The sequence below is a fragment of the Brachyistius frenatus genome, unplaced genomic scaffold (assembly GCF_029030835.1).
Source record: "Brachyistius frenatus isolate BFR_SWC_R1_liver_20210118 unplaced genomic scaffold, ASM2903083v1 Contig_23, whole genome shotgun sequence".
NCBI lineage: Eukaryota > Metazoa > Chordata > Actinopteri > Embiotocidae > Brachyistius > Brachyistius frenatus.
In genome coordinates, this window is record NW_027210622.1 from 448,166 (window position 1) to 470,747 (window position 22,582).

The 22,582-nt window shown below is 42.1% G+C and overlaps 1 protein-coding gene across 3 annotated transcripts in view; it reads right to left on the reverse strand.

Annotated features, from left to right (window-relative positions):
- Positions 1-914: 914 nt before the first annotated feature.
- The window catches only part of pkn1a (protein kinase N1a), a 51,486-nt gene continuing 29,818 nt past the window's right edge, over positions 915-22,582 (reverse strand). For 2 of the 3 annotated variants that reach the window (XM_069697176.1, XM_069697175.1), the window contains exons 3-23: positions 21,882-21,987; positions 21,089-21,237; positions 20,342-20,462; positions 14,091-14,236; positions 13,062-13,275; positions 11,994-12,188; positions 11,262-11,371; positions 11,001-11,144; positions 10,598-10,673; positions 9,405-9,540; positions 8,981-9,107; positions 7,874-7,953; positions 7,235-7,310; positions 6,576-6,667; positions 5,979-6,155; positions 5,080-5,142; positions 4,558-4,634; positions 4,028-4,170; positions 3,460-3,567; positions 3,096-3,176; positions 915-2,609 (exon numbers count right to left, since the gene is read on the reverse strand). In XM_069697176.1, the coding sequence (XP_069553277.1) occupies positions 2,406-2,609; positions 3,096-3,176; positions 3,460-3,567; positions 4,028-4,170; positions 4,558-4,634; positions 5,080-5,142; positions 5,979-6,155; positions 6,576-6,667; positions 7,235-7,310; positions 7,874-7,953; positions 8,981-9,107; positions 9,405-9,540; positions 10,598-10,673; positions 11,001-11,144; positions 11,262-11,371; positions 11,994-12,188; positions 13,062-13,275; positions 14,091-14,236; positions 20,342-20,462; positions 21,089-21,237; positions 21,882-21,987 (2,625 nt within the window). In that variant the 3' untranslated portion in view covers positions 915-2,405. The remainder of the gene's footprint in view (positions 2,610-3,095; positions 3,177-3,459; positions 3,568-4,027; positions 4,171-4,557; positions 4,635-5,079; positions 5,143-5,978; positions 6,156-6,575; positions 6,668-7,234; positions 7,311-7,873; positions 7,954-8,980; positions 9,108-9,404; positions 9,541-10,597; positions 10,674-11,000; positions 11,145-11,261; positions 11,372-11,993; positions 12,189-13,061; positions 13,276-14,090; positions 14,237-20,341; positions 20,463-21,088; positions 21,238-21,881; positions 21,988-22,582) is intronic. The other variant, XM_069697177.1, reaches the window with a different exon arrangement.

Genomic DNA, 22,582 nt, shown 5'->3' on the forward strand with positions numbered 1-22,582 from the left:
TGCACGTACACGTCATTGGTGCGCTGCAGCAAAAACCCTGCACACCTAACTTAATATGTGCTGCAGGTTATTTATCTAAAGGGTTCATGGAGATGTCGTCACTCTTCGTCAATGGGGTGTTTTGAGGTGTGGGTCCACTGCTCTGCACGCCCATCCTCTGCTCAAGACGCCAAGCTACATTAAACTGAGGTGTTTATAGATATTGATGGACCCTGTCATTTCTCACTGTCCAGGATTTTGTTGTTGTTGTTGTTGTTGTTGGTTATGTGGCTTATTTCCCTGTTGTTGATATAGTTGGCATGGCAACGTTAGCTGCTTGAAACGCCCAGCAAACTAGAATAAAGCGTTTATAGATATTGTTGGACCCCTAATTTCCCTAATTACCTCTAATGTCTGCAGCAAGCAGCTTTTACATAAAACAGTCAAATGCAAAGGCTGTTTCACAAGAGCAGAATTAAGAAATCCAGGATAACAGAGTAACGCGAGGCTTTATATTCATAGACATATATATTTTTTTAAAGCAGGCTTATAGTAACTAACAGAATTTATAACTGTAATAAATAGTTTCTTGATCTAAGTGACCAATAATTGTAAGGCACCAGGAATAATACAGCCTTGTCTGGAGCCGGCAAGCTGCACAGAATAAATCTCCATGATAATTTATGTGCCACTGCTTTCATTAAAACAAACTAAGGCTTAATTTAGCCAGGATACCTGGAAAATCCCAGTTTAGGCTTAAGTATGCCTATATTTTAACTATATTTTGCACTATTTATGCACTATGTGTTTTTAATGAAATGGTGTTATTACTTCTTCTTTTTTTTTAAGCTTCACATTCCAGTGTCTGTACTCGAACCTTCCTCTGTTTAAATAAACACTCCAATGTCCCATGAAAACAATAAACAGACGTAATATTCACTCCAGGTTTTCTTTATAAAATAGGTCTTCTTATACTCTCATATGGTTTTGTATTGTCGTACACAAGATAAGTAAAATCCACACCGTCATACATACAGCTGCACAACAAACCTCCCCTGTGCTCAGAGCATGTTACAGATGTTTTTACGGCTGGCTAGTGTGGCACCAACAGTTATGATTGTGTGGCCCTCTCTTATTAATTTAGAAATGTATTGCTGACAGAACTGGGGTGGAATTACTGCAGCAAGCTCTCTAATTCTTTCTACTGTGGAAAAGTAGCCAACAAAGTTTGTTTTGCTTGTGGCAACACCCAGATTTTCCACAAGTGCTTAGATATCAATCAGTTTCAGAAACCGAAAACCAAACCCTGCAATGACCACAGTGAGTAGATTTGAACCTGTCAGTGGCTTTCAGTTCTCAACACAGACACTGAAACAACTCTCTCAGCCATTGAGAGCTTCAATATTTAATTGTCTTGGAGGGAAATTACTTACTTGATGTTCACAAAACTCCGGTAGCATGTACAAAACTGGATGAAAGTGTCTCAAACCCATAATGAACTTTCTGTTACATCACAGTTTAGTGTTTTTTTTTCCTGTGTTTGCCACATAGCTTTTATGCTAATGTTTGTGTGGGTGGATGTGCTACACATGTTACCATCAAATTATTTCTTGGAATCAAAAGTCCAATTAAAAAAAAACCCTACCATATTGCGTATTGAATGATGCACCGAGGAGTCTGTTATTAAATATGACTCGTTTGCAAACTGCTGTTGTAAAATTGAAAACAGCACAGATTTAAAAATGTAGTTGTTGGACATTCAAAGAAAAGTCCACTGCAGTGAAGTAAGACAGTGGTTATTTACCCTATAGTTACCTAATAGTTCACTAAATATCAGTCATAAATATCGAGGGTCAGGAAAAGCTGTGGGCACAGATTCCCTCTGGATGTCACCATTTCTTCGTTTTTTTTTTTTAAAGAACAGTCTCTGCAGCTCACTGTGTCCCTCTGGCTGGGCTACAAAATTAACACAAATGCTTTTCTGTGGAACAAATACAAATACAAATGTAAGGCATTGGTATGAGAGGCCACTGAGCAACCTCTAGACAGTCAATAGTACAAAAAGACAGTGAGCTCCTCTCACAGCTGCACAGGTGACTACATTGACACATAAGAGTATGGGAGGAGGGGTTTTAAAGGCTAATGTTTGAAAAACACAGCTCACTGGTGTGTTCGTTTTGTGAAAGAACATTTAACCCCAATGACTATCTGTCCCGGCTTTTATTTTCTCAGTCCATGATCTTTAAAACCCTACAGACACACAAAACACAGACTTGACTGTCTTCGGTCTCTCTGCATTCGTTCACAGTGTAAGTATCGGCGGACGAGCGCGAACAGTCATCAGAGACTGTCGGTCCGCTCTGGCTAAAAACCACCGTGAAGCCTTCAAAATCCAACCTTCCTCGAATTCTGTGGGCTTCAGCCCACTAGCAGAGGTCAGAGACGTAATCAAAGTCCCGGAAGCTATCCTGGTCTTTGCGGGAGAGCACACGGGGCTCACGCGGAGGAGTGAGCGTCGGAGGTTCAGTGGTGAACTCCTCGTCGAAGTTACTGACGTCTTCCTTGCCGCCGATAGATGGGACGAAGGGAGGGGGCAGCTTCCTTTGCAGCAACGCCTCCCAGTCCACATTCTTTGAAAAAAAGAGAATGAAAAGTTTTAAAAAGGTCAAATCTTTTTCAGTCCTGCACGCAGTTCTGTACAGCAAGAGAGTGTAACTGTTTTACTGTCCAAAACTGACCAGAGAGAAAGCTCTGCTTTTAAAAGGTCCCTCCGCTGCCACCTCTCAATACATGTTCATACACCTCTGTGGTTTGGAGTTTAGTTTTAGTCCAATGTGCATGTTTGTACTTCCAGATATCCGCTTTATTTTACTTTCTTTAGTAAACCAACTGTATTTCTATAACTCTAAATTATATTTGTCCTAAGCCACAGACGCTTTGAAAATTATGAGCGCTGCTACTTCACAAAAGGGCCTCAGCAAAGAGATCTGGACGTTCGTCAGTTTTAAACACTGCAGGGAGGAATAATGCAAGCAGCCAAAGGGAGCTGTTAGATGAGGAGCTGCAGACGACAGGCTCCGTGTCTGCAGCTCCAAAGACCTCGTCAGTGTACTTACTCTGAAAAATGGCTGCTTCTTCACCTCCTCTGCATCCTTCTCACCAGAACCCAGTCTTCTCTCAGGGTTCCTCCTTAACAGCTGCGCACACACAAAGAAAAATACTTTATGATGGGAAATAACAGTCAAACATTAATATGACTTGTGTGATTATGAGTAAGTGAGTGTGTCAGATTGTCAACTGTGTTGTGATTACGTTTTTCATATGTATGTGCAGCATTTGTCACGTATAGTTAGTGTGTGACAAAAATGGCAAGATGGTGAGAAATTGTGTGTGTGTGTGTGTGTGTGTGTGTGTGTGTGTGTGTGTGTGTGTGTGTGTGTGTGTGTGTGTGTGTGTGTGTGTGTGTGTGTGTGTTCTTACTCTTCTCATGACGCCAATAGCCTCCGTGGAGAGGAAGCGTGGGTAGCGGACTTCATCATTCACAATGCTGTCAAACACCTCCTCTTCATCATCCCCTGGGAATGGAGACTACACACAGCAACACACAGAGAACACACAAAAACCCACTTAATACAAACAATTTCAGAAATTTGAAATTCACAAATCAATGTGTTAACCACAGTGAATATGTAATATGACGTGTAGGAACTCTCACATCTTATAAATATAAAGTATCTTTACATATATACTGCAAGAAACGCAGCACATTTGCACTGTGCTTAGTTACATCGATCACCTTTACGCTTTTATCTTTTTGGTCTTTTGTTAAATTCACAATTTAAGGTAATTACAAAACATTTTAAAATCTGGACATAATCAGATTCGTCTTTCAGAGAAACACTGTCTCACCTACAAGCTCTGCTGTGAAAGCTCAGTGATGAATCGGATAAATGTGAAAAGCTGCTATGGTACATTCACATAAAAATTCATGCAGCTGTCACCTGCTGCACGGTGTAAAAAGATTGACTTTGTGCATGTTATTTCTCACCTCTCCCACCAACATTTCATAGATGAGGACTCCCAGACCCCACCAGTCTACTGCTCTGGTGTAGGATGTGTCTGTGAGGACCTCTGGAGCCAAAAACTCTGGAGTCCCACAGAACGTGCTGGTCCGGTCGCCAAAACCCATCCCTACAAACAGAGGCAGACAAATGAAAGTCTTGCAGAACGTGTGGAAGGTTTACTTCCTAATTTCCTTTGTCTCTTTTGTTGTAACTTTGTGACTTAGATGAGGAAAACCTTGAAGTCTATCGTGTTTAATCTTTGGTGTTTCATTGTTTGTTTAACTTGTTATTTTTATATCAACACCTCTGTGTTTCTGAGTCTGAGACAAAATTGGCAGCCTGCTTCAGGAGCTCTCTACATGTGCACACCTCCTGACACAATCAGCAACATTGTTCAAAATAAACTTGTATCCTGGCAGAAAAATCTTCACAACAGAGGCAAACTGCATACAGACGCAACACGAAAAAAAAACAACCCAAAAAAAACCAATCTGTCAGTAACATGGATGTCCACCTTCTTTACACAGTCCAAAGTCAGCAATCTTCACATATCCATCTGTGTCTAGCAGCAGGTTGTCAAGCTTGAGATCTCTGGGAGGGAGAAGAGATGTAGGTGAGAATCGTTGTCTCTTTGCAGTATTTCACCAGACACAGCAGTGAGCACACAAGGAGTTTAAAGACACACACACTCTGTAGCCCCTCTGTCTACAGCCATCCTCGCAACTGAAAGGCTGTGCTGCACTGAGACTGCAAAGCTGTGTCAAATAAAAATGTCACGTATTTAATGGGAATTCATAGGGATAGGAATTATTCTAGAAGATCTTTGATGAAATTCTTTTGTCAAAGAGTTTGCATTAATCGTTTTAGAATTCCAAAAGAAACACAGTTCGATGTTTGTAGCTTCTCCACTGCACATTTTGAACATCTTTTGCACAGATTCAAGTGGTGGGTGTTTTGTCGCTTCTTGAATAGAAACAAAAGTCTTTTGTGTTTTTTCTATAGCGTTAGAAAACAGGCTTGTGTGGAGTCCACTCACCTGTAAACAATCTTATGGTCATGGAGGAACTGAAGTCCAAGAACCACACAGGCTGCATAAAACCTGAAGTCAAAACAGAGAAACATCATTACTACCCTCCAGCTACACAGGATTAAATGTAAACCTCAGTAAATAGCAGATGATGCTTTCAGATCGCAAGTGACCAAATCTGCTGTGAGGTTTGACAACCAGCTGTGTGCCAGCTGTTGCACTGCTTTGACACTGATAACACTACTGCTGAAGGGCTAAGCAGCTGCTGCTGGTCCTACTGTAAATAAGTGTATCTCTAACTGAAAATGTAATTAGTTGTATGTACCTGACACTACCGACACCATGTTTAAAAGCCTGAGCTTTTCTTTTAACCATATTTCCTTATAAAGCCGTGCACATACATTGTAAACCCAAACATAATGTACATGCCAGTTCATTGGGACACTTAATGGAACTGAGCCTTTATTAATGTCATTTATTTTACCTGTACATTCCTGCTACTACTAAGTTGAAAATGCCTGCTGTGAAAAAGGTTTATAGTTTTAAGAAGGAATCTCTTTACTGGACGGAAAAATGTACAAGAACTATCAGTGTTGCTGGGTGAGTGGTGTTTTAACACTGAAGTGAGACACATGAGTTTATCCTTAAACTACAGACTCCAAAATAACCCTGAAAGTCTGGCGTACTGGGGCTGTAACTACATCAAATGTACATTTATTAAAACTAACAAAGTTTGTTAGTTCACTTTGAGAAGTGAGTAAGTAAAAAATAATGGCAGAATAATTTAGGTAGCATTTTGTGTCACACACACACACACACACACACACACACACACACACACACACACACACACACACACACACACACACACACACACACACACACACACACACACACACACTACGTACACGGCCCGTGGCTCTGTGAAGACGTCTGCGTGGATGTGCATCATTAGGTCGCCTCCTGCTGTGTACTCCATGACAAAACACACATGCTCTGGTGTCTGGAAACACGCAAACAGGTTGACCAGGAAGGGATGGTGCGACAAGTTGACGATCTCAAAGATACGTTTCTCGCACATCAAACTGGAGGAGGAAGGAGAGACAAAGTGGATAAAGAGGCAAAATAAAGTGAACAAAAGAGGAAGGAAAGTAAAGACAAAGGGGACAGAGATTATCAGGAGGAGGAGGAGGAGGAAGAGGCGGAAGAGGAAATGAAAAGTGGAGAAAGACAGGAGGACGCAGAAGATTAGAGAAAAGTGAGAAAATAGATCGAGTCGATGGAAAACATTAAAGGGACATTTATTCATCATTGGACAGTGTTTATCTTGGCCAATGAGACACACACGCTCAGCCCACAGATGAAGTTTAATCATGTTGATACAAAACAAGGCGCCGTAGATTATATACTGTGTATAAAAGTATAATTGGAGCTCTGAAACTTCAGGCAAAAAAACGGCAACCAGTCACATAAGCACATGTTTGAGGAATAAACACATCACAGACCTCTCCACCTCATCCCGAGAGATGATGTCTCCTTTTTTCAGGGCTTTGATGGCGTACGTTGTGCCTGTCTTCTTGTACTCTGACAACAACACCTGGAGACACACAGACACACTTTTAAGCAAGTCCTTTTTGACTGATTATCATCAATATGCATGAGACATATTTAGCTCCAGCAGCCAGAGCACTTTGCATTGGACGTTAAATGTTTCACAAACAGAAAAGGAAGAGAGTTGTAAAATACAGAAATCTGAGACATGTTCAATATGTGCACAAATACAGGCATCTAACACATCAAAGAACCCAAACTTTTTTTCTTTTTTTACTTTTTAGAAACTATCTTGTATATATGGTCTTTTGGTTATGATGCGACTATCACATCACTTTCAGCTTTTTTCTTATTTCTGGAAACATGTTTGCACAAACCTCCTGATGCTGCCAGAGAAAGTCCAAAGCTTGAAACACACTGCAATCCATAAGGGTTGTAAGTCCAAGACTATTGTCGCTGTATGTACTGTACCTCTATTTGTGAACATACGAAACCACTTTTTTTTTCCTTTGTGTTATTACAGATCTGTTTGCTGAACTTTTGCTGAATATTTGTGAATTCCAAGTTAAAAAGTTTGATGCATTAAAAAAAAAGTGAATTTGTGAAACTGTACCTTCCCAAAGTGTCCCCTGCCCAACACAGCGATCAGCCTGAAGTCGTGGAGGGACAGAGGACCTTTCCTCTGCTTACTGGAGACACAGACACGTATTTAAAGTGGATACCAAAGATAAAATAGAAGTACATCAGTTGCTCATATGGCAGACATGAAAGTTGAGTGTGGGTACAGATCTCTGTAAAGTATGTGGATGTAACGTTGGACAGCAGACATTTTGACTTGTAACAGGAAGAATAGCAGACATGTTATAAATAACGATGTCATAAATAACTATCAAAGTGTCTCGGTAAGACAGGCCGGTTAATGCAATTCTTCCAGGGCGGGGTCACACTGGACAGGCCGCCAGTCAATCACATGACCTTTCACACTTGCAATCATACCTACATATTTAATACCTGCATGATTTATGACGGTGGAAGGGAAAACTTAAAAAGTCGGAGGATGTTTTGAGGCGACAGTGCGAACCACTGCACACCTTTGCTGCCCAAAATGAAATTAATTTCATAATTTACAGTCGTGCTTTTCATTCTGCCACAAGTCAAAACGTCATCTGTGAAAAAGGCCTATTTGTTATTAATACACAAACAAGTATGTTGCACATAGGGCAAAAAAGTGTTTCTGTGCATGTGTGTGTACCTGCTGACAGATGGGGTGAGGACAGGGGACTCAGGGGTGAGGTCTCGGGGGGAGAAGGGCTCGATGGCTGGCTGTCGGTCCTTATGGAGGACATGCAAGGGAAGAGACATAAAGGAAAAGACACGCAGAGACATAAGATGACACAAAATGAAAGACAAGAAGCACAGTTTGGAGGTGAAACTTACTGTCCCTGCTCTGTGTTTCAAACCAGATAGGCTGGACCAAAAATCCACAAAGCCGTGTTTTATGAAAATAACCTCCTCCCAGTAGATTTATATGTTAAACAGCCTGGTGAGAAAACATTGGACGGCCAGTGTCGTTTTAACTCCACTGTAGCTGTGCAGCTAACAGGAAGAACAGCTGGCGGTAAGTATGGTGACATAGAAACAGAGAACTGACCGTAAAGATATTTCAGTAGCTTTTTCATTCACATAATATGAGAGAGACTGTACAGATGGGAAAGATGCCCAACTGAGCGCTCGCAAAATCAGTATAAAACGATATATATATCACTTTGGAATTGAATTACACGGAAAAACTAAAACTTTGGACCACTTAAAAAATGTAAGTGATGGCATGAAAGGTTTGACATTGACTGTGTCCTGCTGTCAGTTTACATAGTATCCAAATACGAAAATAGTTTCAAACATAAACGCAAATTAGTAAGTTTCATTTAAATGAACAAACTAATAATTTTCAGATATTATAGAGTGAGAAAAAAAGAAATCGATTGAACATTTTTTTAATCAAATTGAGTTATTAGGGGGAAACTTAATAATTCCGTCAAAAGCAGTTTGTTTTCACTTGTTGTCACTCAAAGTTAAGTTTTGCACTCTCGTTGTGAATGACAGAAATCCGAGAAAGATTTGCCCATCTTAAAAATACAGTTCAAGCTCAACCTAAATTGTAATTATTATGGCCTACATTATAGACATTTACAACATTCTCAGATTAAAGTAAGAAAGGTGCAACTGTGTTGATTTATTTCATATTTTGATATTCAAAGGAGATCAGTTACTTTTCTCTTTTCCTGGGAATTCAGGTTTAGCACGTTTTACTTCAGCTGTTTAAAATGACCTTTTTTATACACCAACCCTCATCACTCACTTCCCCTATTTCCCAGGTGTCTCCTGTCTCTGTCCGTCTCACCGGAGTGGGTGTGTCTGAGTCTCTCTTGTAATCGCCTCTCATCGGAGAGTCGCTGTCCAGACTCAACTTCTCCACTGAGATCTCCCTGGAAAATCCACGCAGACGCACACAAACAGACCAACATGGTAATGCAGACGGACAAACAGACACACAAAAAAAACACGAAAGGGTAGAAAAAGCATCGCGTGCTATATTCATCATCAGGAAACACAGGGGAAAAGGTTCAAGGAATGCTGCTGTGTTTGATAGCAACGTCTGACTGACGGCTATCAAAGGTCACACCCAGATGCGGAGTGTTTCTCCAGTGTACGTCTGTGCAGCTTGTGTGCCATTTACTTGGGCTTGCTGTGTGTGATGTTTGTGTTATCTGCGAATGTCTCACCCAGAGTTGAGTGTCAGGCTGTGTGCGTTGGGACTGTAGGTTCCTGAGTTGTTGACAGTGGGGATGGCGTTTCGAAGCAGCCTCACCCACGTGCCGATATCCACGTTCATCTGACGAGCCCGAAGGAACGCCTTGCCTGGAAATACACACACACGCACATGCACACATTTAAGAGTCAGTAATGTCTTGCAGAGCAGATCGTCATTAATCACCCACACTCATAAGTATCTATATCAGACTGAAGACACACCTGAGCTTTTAAAACTGTTCAGCTTTCCGTAATCAAAAACTTCACATTTGTGTTCCTTTGAGGTATATTAGTTGTTTTTCTTTTGAGAAAGAAACCAGGAGGTGGTATACAAGAACCCAAGTCTGAAACATTTTGATCTATTCAAAAACTGCTTTTTGCTCCTTTAGAAATATGAATTGAGAAAAGAATTGTGACTGACTTAGCATTTTTTGCTAAAACTTGAGTTTTACTAAAAAAAAAAATTACATTATATTAACAATAAAATAATCTTGGCAATGACATCTTTTCACACACACACGCGTCAAATATGAGGAAGATTAGTTGTTCTATGAAAAATAAACATTATTTACACTAGATAGTGAAAAAGCGTGCACATGATAAAAAAATAAAAATAAAAATACAACCTGGTTGCGCCAAATTAGTGTAAAAAGATAAATCAATGTCAGAGACTGATGTAACCGAAAACTGTCTTGTCTGGTTAATCCGGTCAAATAGAGGTGTCAAATTATAATTTACAGATAACATGATTCCTTTATAATCATTATATCGCAAGGATCTTGTTTTTTCCTCATCTTGACTGTCTGGAATAAAATCATGATCCATCACATCATCAGATCATTTTAGATGCTGAATTTTAGATGCTAGGCTGAAATATTGATCATGTAAAACTTTCTAATAATGCACTTTTCAATAAATGCTATCTGAATAACAAGATTGTTCACCACTGGAGGGTGCTGTGTTCTAAATGGAAAATACAGCAAACACAAGATTTAACAGCAGTGTGCTTCCCCTCAGATTGCGTTCATTTCCTCATTAAGATTATTACAGTTTAATAAACCTGCTTCTGATGTTTCTCTGTATGAACTGCACTCAGGCTGTTGAGTAGAAAACAGAAGAATATCATCAGAGATTATTTTTCCTCTAAACTCTGTCAGTTTCCCACCTTGCTGTTTAGAAAAGACTTTCTTCTGCCTCTGGAGGCGAGGAACTCTTTCGATGACTGGGTTATAGAAGGTCACCTGGAAAACACACAAAAACAAAACATCACAAACAAACAAACAAACCCCCCCTAACACACCCATATTTCATTTACAGACATCACACTCAGACAAAACCTTTCAAGTATGAGATATCAAAGCAGTGTTTTCCAGCACAGGTGCAGGTGACAGCTAGTGAGTAGGTGTATGTGCACACATCTGAATATTCTTGTATAGCACTTACGTGTCATGTATGCAACACATGTATGTTTACTTTTGTGTATAGTTGTCATTTTCCCAATTTTTTTCTTGGTTGCGTGAGTATGTTGTGTCATGATTTGTGTGTGTCTGTGTGTGATTACTGTATACCTCCGCCAGCAGCAGGCCCTGAGGCTCCAGCTCCATCTGAACTCTGTGTTTCTGGTTGTCCAGGAACTCCTCCAGCTTCAGGTACTTCAGAGCGCACAGCGAGCGGTAGTCCTTCCAGTAGACTGCAATCTCCATCTCCCTCGACTAAAACACACACACAAAGACACACAGGGAAAAAAGGGCCTTTTATTGTCACGAAGGATACTTGCATCATGTCTCGTGTTAATGTGCAGATTTGTGGGAGTGGATGTGCATACTGACCCTTTCCAGCTCCACAGTGAAGGTCTGGTCCCAGGCCTGTTCTCCCACAGTCCTCCAGGCTGTCTGGCCCACCACTGTGTTATCCAGCTTTAGCACCGCGCTCACCTCAGCTACACACATATAACAAATATTTCCTCTTTAGGTGACATTCCTATGCACTTCAGCCTGAACCTGTATAAAAATAAAAATGACTTTACGCTTACACTACAATACGTAATCTAATTTAAATCAGCAGTGCAGAGTTTCTGTCTCCTCTCTGCCAGTGACAGTAATTACAAAACATTGCAGTGCTCACATCAGGCTGCGCTGCTTTCCCCGCACTACTGTTACGGCTGTAAAATGGTGGTTGAATTGTGGAAAAATTTACGAAAACGTGTCACAACCGCAATAGAATGACTCGTTTCATGAACCCCAGACAGCAGATTTAAAAACTCTGCATTCTATGAAATACAGATGATTACGGAGTGCCATTCGTTTCCTTGGAGACGCAGCAGAAAGTGCTGCAGCAGAAAGTGCAAGACCATAAAAAGCTGCTAGAGAACTGCCTTTTCAGAGTATTAAATCAATCGCGTGAAAATTGCTGATGTTGCTGTATGTGAGCAGTGACCTGTGTTATCTAATCTGACCAGCCTACAGTGAGTACCGTCAGTCTCACCAACACAGTTAACATGGATTAGCTGCATTGCATTGAAAATAAGATGTTGAGAGACAAAGACTCATCCGGCCACTTACAGGAGAGTTCGTCCGTCTTGCTGGGCGTCTTCCCGCTGACAGAGCCGCTGCGTCCGTAGAGTCCCTTGCTGCCTCTCATGAAGGACCTGGTGTCTCCGGGGCTGTAGCAGGGCAGCATGACAGCTGTTCCTTTATTGCGACCTGGGACCACTTCCAACAACCCAACACAGCCGAGCACCTGCACCTGTAAGGTACCTGAAGACAGAGGAAAACGATGCATGTGAAACCAATAACAGATCAAACGACACTAAGACCAAATTAATCTGTCTCAATTCAAAAGGAAAAGTTTTGCAGATGCTATAAACATATATGCTTTTTACCTTGTGTACACATGCATCCACATCTTTAAACTCTATGCACATGCATAAAGCCTAGAGACTGCTTCTACAACTAGCCATAAATGGATGGAAATAAAATCACTGAAGCCATTACAGACTTGTCGCATATTCATATGAATTTACTCGTGCTAGAACAAAAACGAGCTTGTACATAAAAGGATATTAACTTTACTACTGTGCACGAGCACAACAACAGGTTCTTTTATTTAACAAACGTGTCTGAAAATAAAATTTAAAAAATCCCTTTCAGACAGTTTTTTGCATTAATGTTTGTTAACCACATTATCACAAAAAAGAAGTGCTGAATGTTCCTAAAATTAAGTGAAAATGAATTGATCTGTCTGCCTTTTGTTGTTGAAAAAAGTTCCAGCGTTCATCCAGATGGTTTCTTGATTTCAAAGAACAGCAGGGAAAACCTCATCCCACTAAATCGATTGATAGACAGCTCCAAACACACTAATAAGGTCCACTTCTATGTATTTCCTACTGTGGCAGTCAGTTAGTATGTCTGAAATGTTTTTCTGTAAGCTCCTGTGCTCATCTAAACAATACAATTCAGTAAATATTTCATAAATCTAAATTTGAATTGTACCTGGGTGACAGGTTTCATCTGGTGGAGTTCATACATGAGCAATGTTACTGTGTGGAAGCGTGCAGGTGTCTGCCTCCTTCTGAGTCCGACTCACTGAGCGTCTATACCTTCATATAACTTTATTTGACATAAACGTACCAGTGAGAGGTGAGGGCTTATTGAGGGTGCTGTACTGGTTGTGAAGATAGGGGGCGCCGTGGCGGGAGCTGAATGCCGGTGAGGAGGCCAGGACCAGCTCCTCTTTGATGACGCTGGCCTTGGGATGGTCCTCCGGCAGGTCCGCCAGACGCTGGTCCAGAGAATCTCTCAGCAGGTCCAACCGCTGAGACGCCTCGCTCAGACGAGACTGTGCCTGCAGAGCATCGACACATTGAGGCTTTAATACACATTAATTTCCCATGGGGGACCCCTTAAATTGTTAGGTAGACATCAAGTACTCAAGTAGCTGTCCATCCTACCTCACGGTGAACACCAAGCATCACATCTTATTTTAGTCTCATTTGAAAGCAATTAACTGCTCATCTGATGTGTTTATCAGGCTATACATGACTGTAGAGATGATCAAAATATATTTGCTTGTTGCATCATATTCAAAAGTTATAAGTTAGGTTTGCATGACTTTTGTGGTGGAGTTACAGAATAGTAAAGGCTTAAGAGTGAGGTTTAAAAGACAGAAATTTCAGCACATAGTGGAAGAACAGGTGGTTCATTGGTGCTGATCAACAACCATCAACACCCGCACTGACATTTTGATTTGTGGAGGCAATGGAAGACAAGTGTGCTGTCGTGAAGATATCTCTCAAATGTTATTATGAGCAGAGACTGTACATTACAGCACTTGAAGCTGCTCTCTGAAATGTCCGTCTTCACAGAAGACTTTTTTTGCTGCATTGCTTTTGGTATCCTGTGCTTTTCTGGACTAAAAGTCAAATTATATCACATCCAGATACCTGAGGATGTCACGACGTTGTAAAAACTGCTTTAATCTCAGCAAAACATGATTTCAGTGAAAACGTATATATATGATCAAATAAAATAAACACCTGTATCAACATCAGCAGGTGTGTCCGTATGATGATGTCACTGATACAGCTTACACAGGTGTGTCTGCTTTGTGAAGTGTGAGAGAAAACATCTTGCAGGATGTGTGCGTGTTGTTTGTCTCACCTCAGACAGAGCTTTCTTGTCCTGAACCTTGCTGGCCCCCAGGAGTCGGAGGACGTTTTTGGCCCCCTCAGCAACAGCGTGCTCCACCCTGTAGTGATGTCTCAGCTCTTCGATTCGCAGCTCCACCCCGCACAGGTCGTGGTTACCTGCATAGAGGTAAGAGAAGAGGATTTACACAGTTCAAGTCAGGCTGTTCAGGCAGCACCATGGTGCAGTGGTTAGCATTATCACCTCACAGCCAAAAGGTGCAGGGTTCAAATCCAGGCCTGGAGCCCTCTGTGCAGAGTCTGTATGTTCTCCCTGTGCCTGCATGGGTTCCCCTCAGGTACCCTGGCTTCCTTGTTTCCATCTGTCTCTACATGGCCCTGTGATAGGCTGGCAACCTGTCCAGGGTATACCCTGCCTTCACCCTAAGTGAGTTGGGATAGGCTAGTCCTCAAAATTTTTATTTCTACACCTTTTTGCAGTAAGTAAATGATTGTGTCACTTTATTCAAAATTATCACTGTTGTTAGCAGTTTACATTTTAGACTGGTCAGCTATGGTTGACTTCTCACAGCTACACCACTGTCCTCCTTATCGTTACTGGAAGAGGCACGATAATGTATTAAAAAAACAAGCAAGGCTAAATTCTGACATGAATCAGGATTAGTTTAAAAAAGTATTTTTCCCCTAAATAAATACCATTGTGATGATTCATAAACCAAACTGTGATCACATTCCTAATTCCTTCTGCCCTTTCTACAGGTCAGAGGTCACCACAGAGGGCAGATGAGGAATCCTGACTTCCAGCATCAAGGTTTATGTTGCATTATGCCTCTGCAACCAACTTACTTTGTTTTATTCTTAAACCAAATAAAGTTTGACAATATATTCTAAAGTGTTGTTATCAGTGGTCTTTGATCATTTTCTTAGACATTGCTTTTCAGACATTGCTTGCTGAGTATTTACCCGGTGATTGTAATTTCTCCAACTGTCCAATAATGTTTTAAATTGTCTAGTATAAAAAAGTATTTTGATAATATATTATGGTAAAGAAATACATTTGGTTTTTTACATTCATGCAATTAGAATCCAATCACTTTAGAAATCACACTTTATTGGAGAAGAAATTATGGTAGTGACATAAATATTTGAAAATATAAATATGGAGAGATATAAAAACAAAAACAAATCTATGTCCAGTTTTTCACAACAGTTTATAGTAACAGCAGCTGTATCCGCCGAGGAATGAACCGCTTGTGTTGTTGTCCCATCAGGATCTGTGGAGCTGACATCTGGCAGCAGGTAACAACTGGCTGTTGACGTCACGTGTGATGTCAGGCTGGGGTCGCTGGACAAACATTGCTCCAAAACTGCCTTGATGTAAATCAAGGTGTTGAATTTTCTCCGAGAGGGAACAAAAGGCACAGCAGCAATGTTTACACTGTCTCATAGCATCCACAGCTAAACAGCTAACAACAACTACATCACGTGTCTAGAAACAACGGTTGAGGCTGCTTGTATTCAATCCTCTGCCATCTGAAACTTTTAACCCAAACGATGTCCTCGGCCCACCTGACGCCCACCTGCTCCATCCTCCTCACCCCGGCCTTATGCACCTCATACACGGCTACCTCGCCGCCTGCTGAGCCCAGTGTCTGGCTCTCAAACCTGTGACGTTTCAACCAATCCAGATAAAAATGCAACACATTTTATAAACCGACGAGTAAATAAACGGATCATTTACTGGCTTGTCATCTATGTTAGCGCAACTAATTTGCTGGCAGACGTTACATATGTAATAAGATTACTGTGCTTTCAGAAACACTCACGTTACTTTATTACAAAGTTGGACTACTTGTTGCGAAATGAAAAAGTCGTGAATTGAGGACCACGTTTCTAGCTGAAGTATAAGCGGGCGAAGGTTACTGTGAAGCATGTTGCTTCTGGGGAGAAGTTGAGTTTGTGTTTCCTACCGGTGGGTGTCTGCGCCATGTTGCCTCTTCAGTTGCCGATGTTAATGAGTGCGAGTGCACGAAGCCTCCTCATCGGGGACGGGAGGGGCGGGCATGGGGAGGGGAGGAGAGGAGAGGCGAGGAGAGGAGAGGAGAGGAGAGGAGAGGAGAGGAGAGGAGAGGAGAGGAGAGGAGAGGAGAGGAGAGGAGAGGAGAGGAGAGGAGAGGAGAGGGGAGGGGAGGGGAGGAGAGGAGAGGAGAGGGGCGGGCATGGGGAGGGGAGGAGAGGAGAGGCGAGGAGAGGAGAGGAGAGGAGAGGGGTGGGCATGGGGAGGGGAGGAGAGGAGAGGAGAGGAGAGGAGAGGAGAGGAGAGGAGAGGAGAGGAGAGGAGAGGAGAGGAGAGGAGAGGAGAGGGGCGGGCATGGGGAGGGGAGGAGAGGAGAGGAGAGGAGGAGAGGAGAGGAGAGGAGAGGAGAGGAGAGGAGAGGAGAGGAGAGGAGAGGAGAGGAGAGGGGAGGAGAGGAGAGGGGAGGGGAGGGGAGGGGAGGAGAGGAGAGGAGAGGGGCGGGCATGGAGATGAGAGGAGAGGAGAGGGCATGGGGAGGGGAGGAGAGGAGAGGAGAGGAGAGGAGAGGAGAGGAGAGGAGAGGAGAGGAGAGGAGAGGAGAGGAGAGGAGAGGAGAGGAGAGGGGCGGGGCGGGCATGGGGAGGGGAGGGGAGGAGAGGGTGGAGAGGAGAGGAGAGGGGCGGGGTCGGAGCGCAGCGGGAGGAGGAGACCAAGAGTTGTATTCCTTCAAATTGTGAGGCTCAGTCCGCTCTCCTCTCAAAGTTACCTACTACAGCTTTGAAGTTCTCTTGTTGTGGCAGCGGTGTGTTAAAGGGAAGTTAGGTTGATGCCGTAATGCATGTGATGCATTGCACAAGAGTCAGACGAAGAAAACATTAGTAGCGCCTGGAGGCAGGCAGCCTCTGAGTATTCCTCAGCGAGCTGCGTTAGCTTTAGCTCCAATCTGTGTTTCCAAATGGACCCATCACCCAGCAGTTAAAAAAAAACAACTCTCCTCCTTTATATTTGTAAAACAACCTTATCGTTACCCAGCCAACAGTAACAAGATGTACTGCAACAATACTTAACCAAAAGAAAAATCACCAATTATAGCCTTTATGTACAATTTAATATTTCCAGTTAATTTTAACCGTAGACTGATGAGAAAAATGCAACCAGTGCCTGTGATGAGCATGCACAATTACTTATTTCAAGGACTGGGTAATGGTAACGAGGTGCAACGCTCTCAAGTCAAATTTTAAAGCATATTTAAACTCCCTCCCTTAAAAAAAAAAAAAAAAAAAAAACAGACATCTCAGAGTAGCACAATTACAGCGAAGTGGTTGGTTTAATGGCACAGTGGCCTCCTCTCAGAGGGCATCGAACACAATGGAGCACACAGACATGGGAAGAGCAGAGAAGAGGTGAGACAAGGAAAAGGACAATAGGATAAATAGCACTAAACAGAGACGTATGACACATTCAAATACAGTATCAGATCAGTGAAGAAGGACAGAAGGACACAGAGGAGGGATCAGGAATAATTCTTATGAGTTATGAGCTTTCGAAAAAGCTGCATGAGACATGAGAAAGGAAAAGAGGGGGGGGGGCCTAGTGGTGATGTGGATGCTTTTATCTCCTAATAAGGTGTTCTGCCTGGAGCAGCAGACCCTGCTGGATGACCCTTCAGCCGGGTGTGGTGCCTGAAAGACTGTGTGTGTACACTGTACACACAACCCCGGGAGTGTGTGTGTGGGTTCAAGAAGAGGGACAGAAACAACGAAGATCCGGAGACAGTGAGGGACAGCAGCACAGTAGGGGAACATTTACGTGCATGTTGCGGTTACCATTAGAGACAACCAAATGGAGAAAGTGTAGAGAAACATGAGCACAACAAGCTGCGCATAATAAAGTTTAAAGGGGAAACCGATGTGTTATACATTGAAGTCTGTTTACAGGTCTTTGCATAAAACCTCATGTTTCTCCAGGGGGAGCTGTTTGGAGTCTGATAAATAGTCCTTTAGACTTGTAGGGAACGCACAGGTGCATTAATGATGGCTGCATTCCTTTTAGGGGAGGTCCTGCTTTTGGAGCATGTTGTTAAACTTTTAAGGTTCACAGGGACATTTAATGGAACTCAGCCATCATTAAAAGACCTCTATGTTCCCTACAATGACAAGTCTAAATGTTTGTCCGTGAGAAAAAAACAAGTCTATTGCCTCCAGTGATGTCACATAACAACATTTTAGTTTGAAAGTTAAAAAGAAAATCAGGAAGCCACAAACCAGGTCCCTGTTACCTGCTCCTCAACTCTTGAGGCTTTAGACTTGAGGATACAAACGGTTAATGGCTGAGGGTTTGTAGGCACCAGGTTTGTGACCAGGAAAAGGAGGCGTGGAATACAAAGGTTAGTAGCTCTGCATTGTTTTCAATGTGATCTTTTCATTCAAAATAAATTTGGTGGAGAACCTTTTAAAGAGCATTGCTGCTCAGTCTGGACATGGACATCTATAACATTATTTTAACACCGTATAGCTGTGAAAAGATCACCAGGTCATTAGAAACCATGTAGGCTTTCAGGTCATTAGAAACCATGTAGGCTTTCATCATGAAGACACAGATGGATAAAGTACACCCTTGAAGGGCCCTTTAATATTTCTTCCGAATGGCCATTGTCTTCTTTGCCTTAACCTTCCTGCTGTACTTGGGTTTTTCGTTGCATCAAAATGGCTGTAAAAACGGGTCACGAAAGAACCGAGCACAGCAGGAAGGTTAAAAGACACCCACTTTCTTAACAGCCATCAGCTCCTTCTGCCTGACATAAGAATAAAAGAATAGATAGCCCCAAGGGAAAATACCATCTTGAAATTCTGGCTTTTACTTCTGCCCTCCTCCCATCATTCTCTCTCCCATCATTCTCTCCCCTCTCTCTCTCTCAGCACTTAAGGAGAACATCAACCCCCTGTGACCATCATCAATCAGCCCTTTTTCCCAGTGGTGAGGCCTTCATGGTCCACGGCACTCACGGCACTCAGTCATTCACCTGCCTTGGAACTGATCACTCTGCCACAACATGTCATGAGCCAGAGAGAAAGTGAGCAGAGAACCTGTTTGCTTAATAGTATCTTTAAGTGCATGACTAAAAGCACTGGAGTGTGTGTGTGTGTGTGTGTGTGTGTGTGTGTGTGTGTGTGTGTGTGTGTGTGTGTGTGTGTGTGTGTGTGTGTGTGTGTGTGTGTGTGCTGCAACACTCACATGAAAATACTCCAACACATTTAATACCCGCTTGTTGCTTTGCCTCTACACACACACACACACACACACACACACACACACACACACACACACACACACACACACACACACACACACACACACACACACACACACACACACACACACACACACACACACACACACACACACACACACACACACACACAACTGTTACACTGAGTGTGTTTTTGTGCTTCAAAGAGACTCTTCATCTGCCCACCAATCTGTAGGAGGATTGGATTTCCTTTGTTGTGCATCTGTGTGCGACTTTGATCGATTGGTGTAATGTGCCAGGTGTGCCATTTCAAAGTCTCTGTATTGCTCTCTCCCATATTTGGCCACCCCTCCTACACACAAACAGACACACAGACAGTCCATAGTGCATCAACCCTAACTATCCTTTTCATCTTCTTCTTGACAAGACTCAGAGAGAGAGAGAGAGAGAGAGAGAGAGAGAGAGAGAGAGAGAGAGAGAGAGAGAGAGAGAGAGAGAGAGATGTGAAACAATGAGCAGGCTCTTTATTGATCTGTTTATGCTACAATGTGTGTCTGCTGTCTGGAGCTGCTGCTCAGGAAAAATTTGTGGCACGCAGAGAAGAACAAAACAAGACTGCAGATGACAGATGAAAAATAAAACAGGCAAAAGCATCCTGTCACAGCCAGCTGAACACTGTCATAAATCACAGTGTATTATTTTGAAATGTCTGATTGAAATTAACAGTTTAAATCTGAATCTAAATAACTGGTGAGCTAAAAATGTCTTGACCAGAAATAATCACGTAAATACGCACTTTTTTCTGGCTTTATGTGCGATTGAATTAAATTAGAACCCTTTTATCAATCTACAACAGACCAATTTTACTGTTATTTGGAGTTTAAAAAGTAGAGTACATGAGGAAAAATAAGACCCTTTTCACAAGTAAGTAAAAGGTAATACAATTCAAATGTGGTTCATGTGATCTGTATTCATTTAGACAACTGATGAAACTCACCCTGCGTGTCGTCATTGTGCTCTGTGGCCTGAACAGCCTTGCGGATTTGCATGCGGATGATGTCGATTTTGGTCTTGCTGTCCTGCTGCATCTGCTGGGCCGTCTGCAGCATCTTCTTATCCTGAGTGAAACGGTACCAAAACAATGAGATCACATGACAGGAAACAAACAGTCATACAGTATAAAAACTGTAAATGGAATGACGGAGGAAGGGTGTCACTTTTTGTAAGTTATAGTTATATTCACAAAAATTGTAATGAGAAATAAGAGACAATTCTTTTGCCCTCATATCCCTGCTTTCAAATCTTTAAATAGTGAAAGGGTGCAGGAAGTGCAGGTATGGGCTAACAAGGTCAAATGGCAAAGAGAAATGTTTTTTTTTTTTTAAGTGATTAAGAGGAGGAGGTGTACGCATTTTGGAGGCATAGTTGGTGTGTCAGATTATACACATGTAGAGATCAGCATCTGAGTCAGCAGATTCCAAGGTTATGGCTCATGAATGCATGCACACTGTGGGTTATTGGAGCCCTGGGGGAGGGGTCTAATGTGTGCCCTTCCCTTTGTCCTGGTAAGCTGTGCCTGAGTGTGAATATGTGTGTGTGTGTGTGTGTGTGTGTGTGTGTGTGTGTGTGTGTGTGTGTGTGTGTGTGTGTGTGTGTGTGTGTGTGTGTGTGTGTGTGTGTGTGTGTGTGTGTGTGTGTGTGTGTGTGTGTGTGTGTGTGCATGGATAGAGTAGATGTCTTGTACCTTGGTGGATCCATTGGCGTAGATGGGGATCATATTCTCCACTCCCTGTTTGACTTTCAGCTCGATGTTGAGCTGCCTCTCCAGGGCTGCGATGCGTTCCTTGTGGGCTGACGTACGACTCTCTGCCCCCGGAGACTGAGGACACTCATCTGTGGAAAGAAGGAAAGGTTGGAGACTATATAATAAGGAACAAGATGAGGGTTCACATGGTGTGCTCTAAAGAGAATATAGTCCTGAGGGGACTTCACGGGACATCTAAAAATGTTGTTTCACTCTTGGATTTCTGCAGCAGAATGCACGGTGATTAATATCCTACAATTTGGAAACAGATCTGATGACTGAGCCATGGTTGTCTGTGTGAGTAGAGATCCACTACAGCATTTAAAATCTGGCAACAAGCTGTCGGCTTGAAGCATTTCTTTGGCTCCAAATGGTGTCACAACCAAATAGAATAAGGACAGACTGCTGAGGCCACATTACCTTCCCACTGCCCAGAGGTCTTTGTCTGGAACAAAGGGCTTTAAAGCATCCCTGCTATTTTACTTATAGATTTTCTAATAATATCTGACATGTAGAGCTGCAAACAAAAATTATCAATCTGCTGATTGTTTTTTTTGCTAAAAATGTGGTCTTTAAAATGTCAAGTGGTGAAAAAGTGTTTCCGGAAGCCCAAGAACAGCCTGAAATGTCTTGTTTTAGTCCTGATGCACCAATGCAGCTGTAAAGATATGACAGCTAAAGGGCAACACACTAAAGTTTGCAGGAGTGACATTTGAACACATACATACTGTACCTTTATTCTCCTCTCCTCCCTTCACCACAATGTAAGCATCCAGTTCCTGCAGCTGAGCGTGCAGGTCGTCCAGCCTGCGATTTGAGGACCGCAGCTGACTGTCCACCTGCAGGCAAAAACCCAAGCATTAAACCATTTATTTATAGTTAGGAAGAAAGACATTCTTATTATGTATCTTATTTTAGTGTGAAACCATGAGTGTACAAGTGAAGCAGTGGAAAAATATACCTTGGGCAACATGCGGACCATAAATAAGACATGCAAGAACAATGAGGCACATGGGAGCAGACATTTTTCTTTGAACTAATTCTGCAAGACAATCAGACAATGCTGCTGTTGACAAATGAGAGAAACTATATTATTACCCTGAAGGTGTTTACTCATTCTAATTAAACATGAGTAATTGGACCATTTTGAACGACTGTGTTTTGCCTTTGAATAATACTGACTCTTAAACAGCTTCTGTGCAACACATCCTGCAGCCTTCAGTCTATAAAAATGATGTCAGTATCGTGATCTATGGATGCTTGTTGAACGGCCAGTAACAATTTGCTACAAAATGAAAGTAATACATTTTAGAGAGTTAAAGTAATAAACGTAGAAAAAAATGTGTTTAAAAGTGATTGAACTCATTCAAGTTCCTTCAAGAAAAAAAAACAACTAAAAATTCATTCAACAGTTGGTCAAAATTTATATTAAAA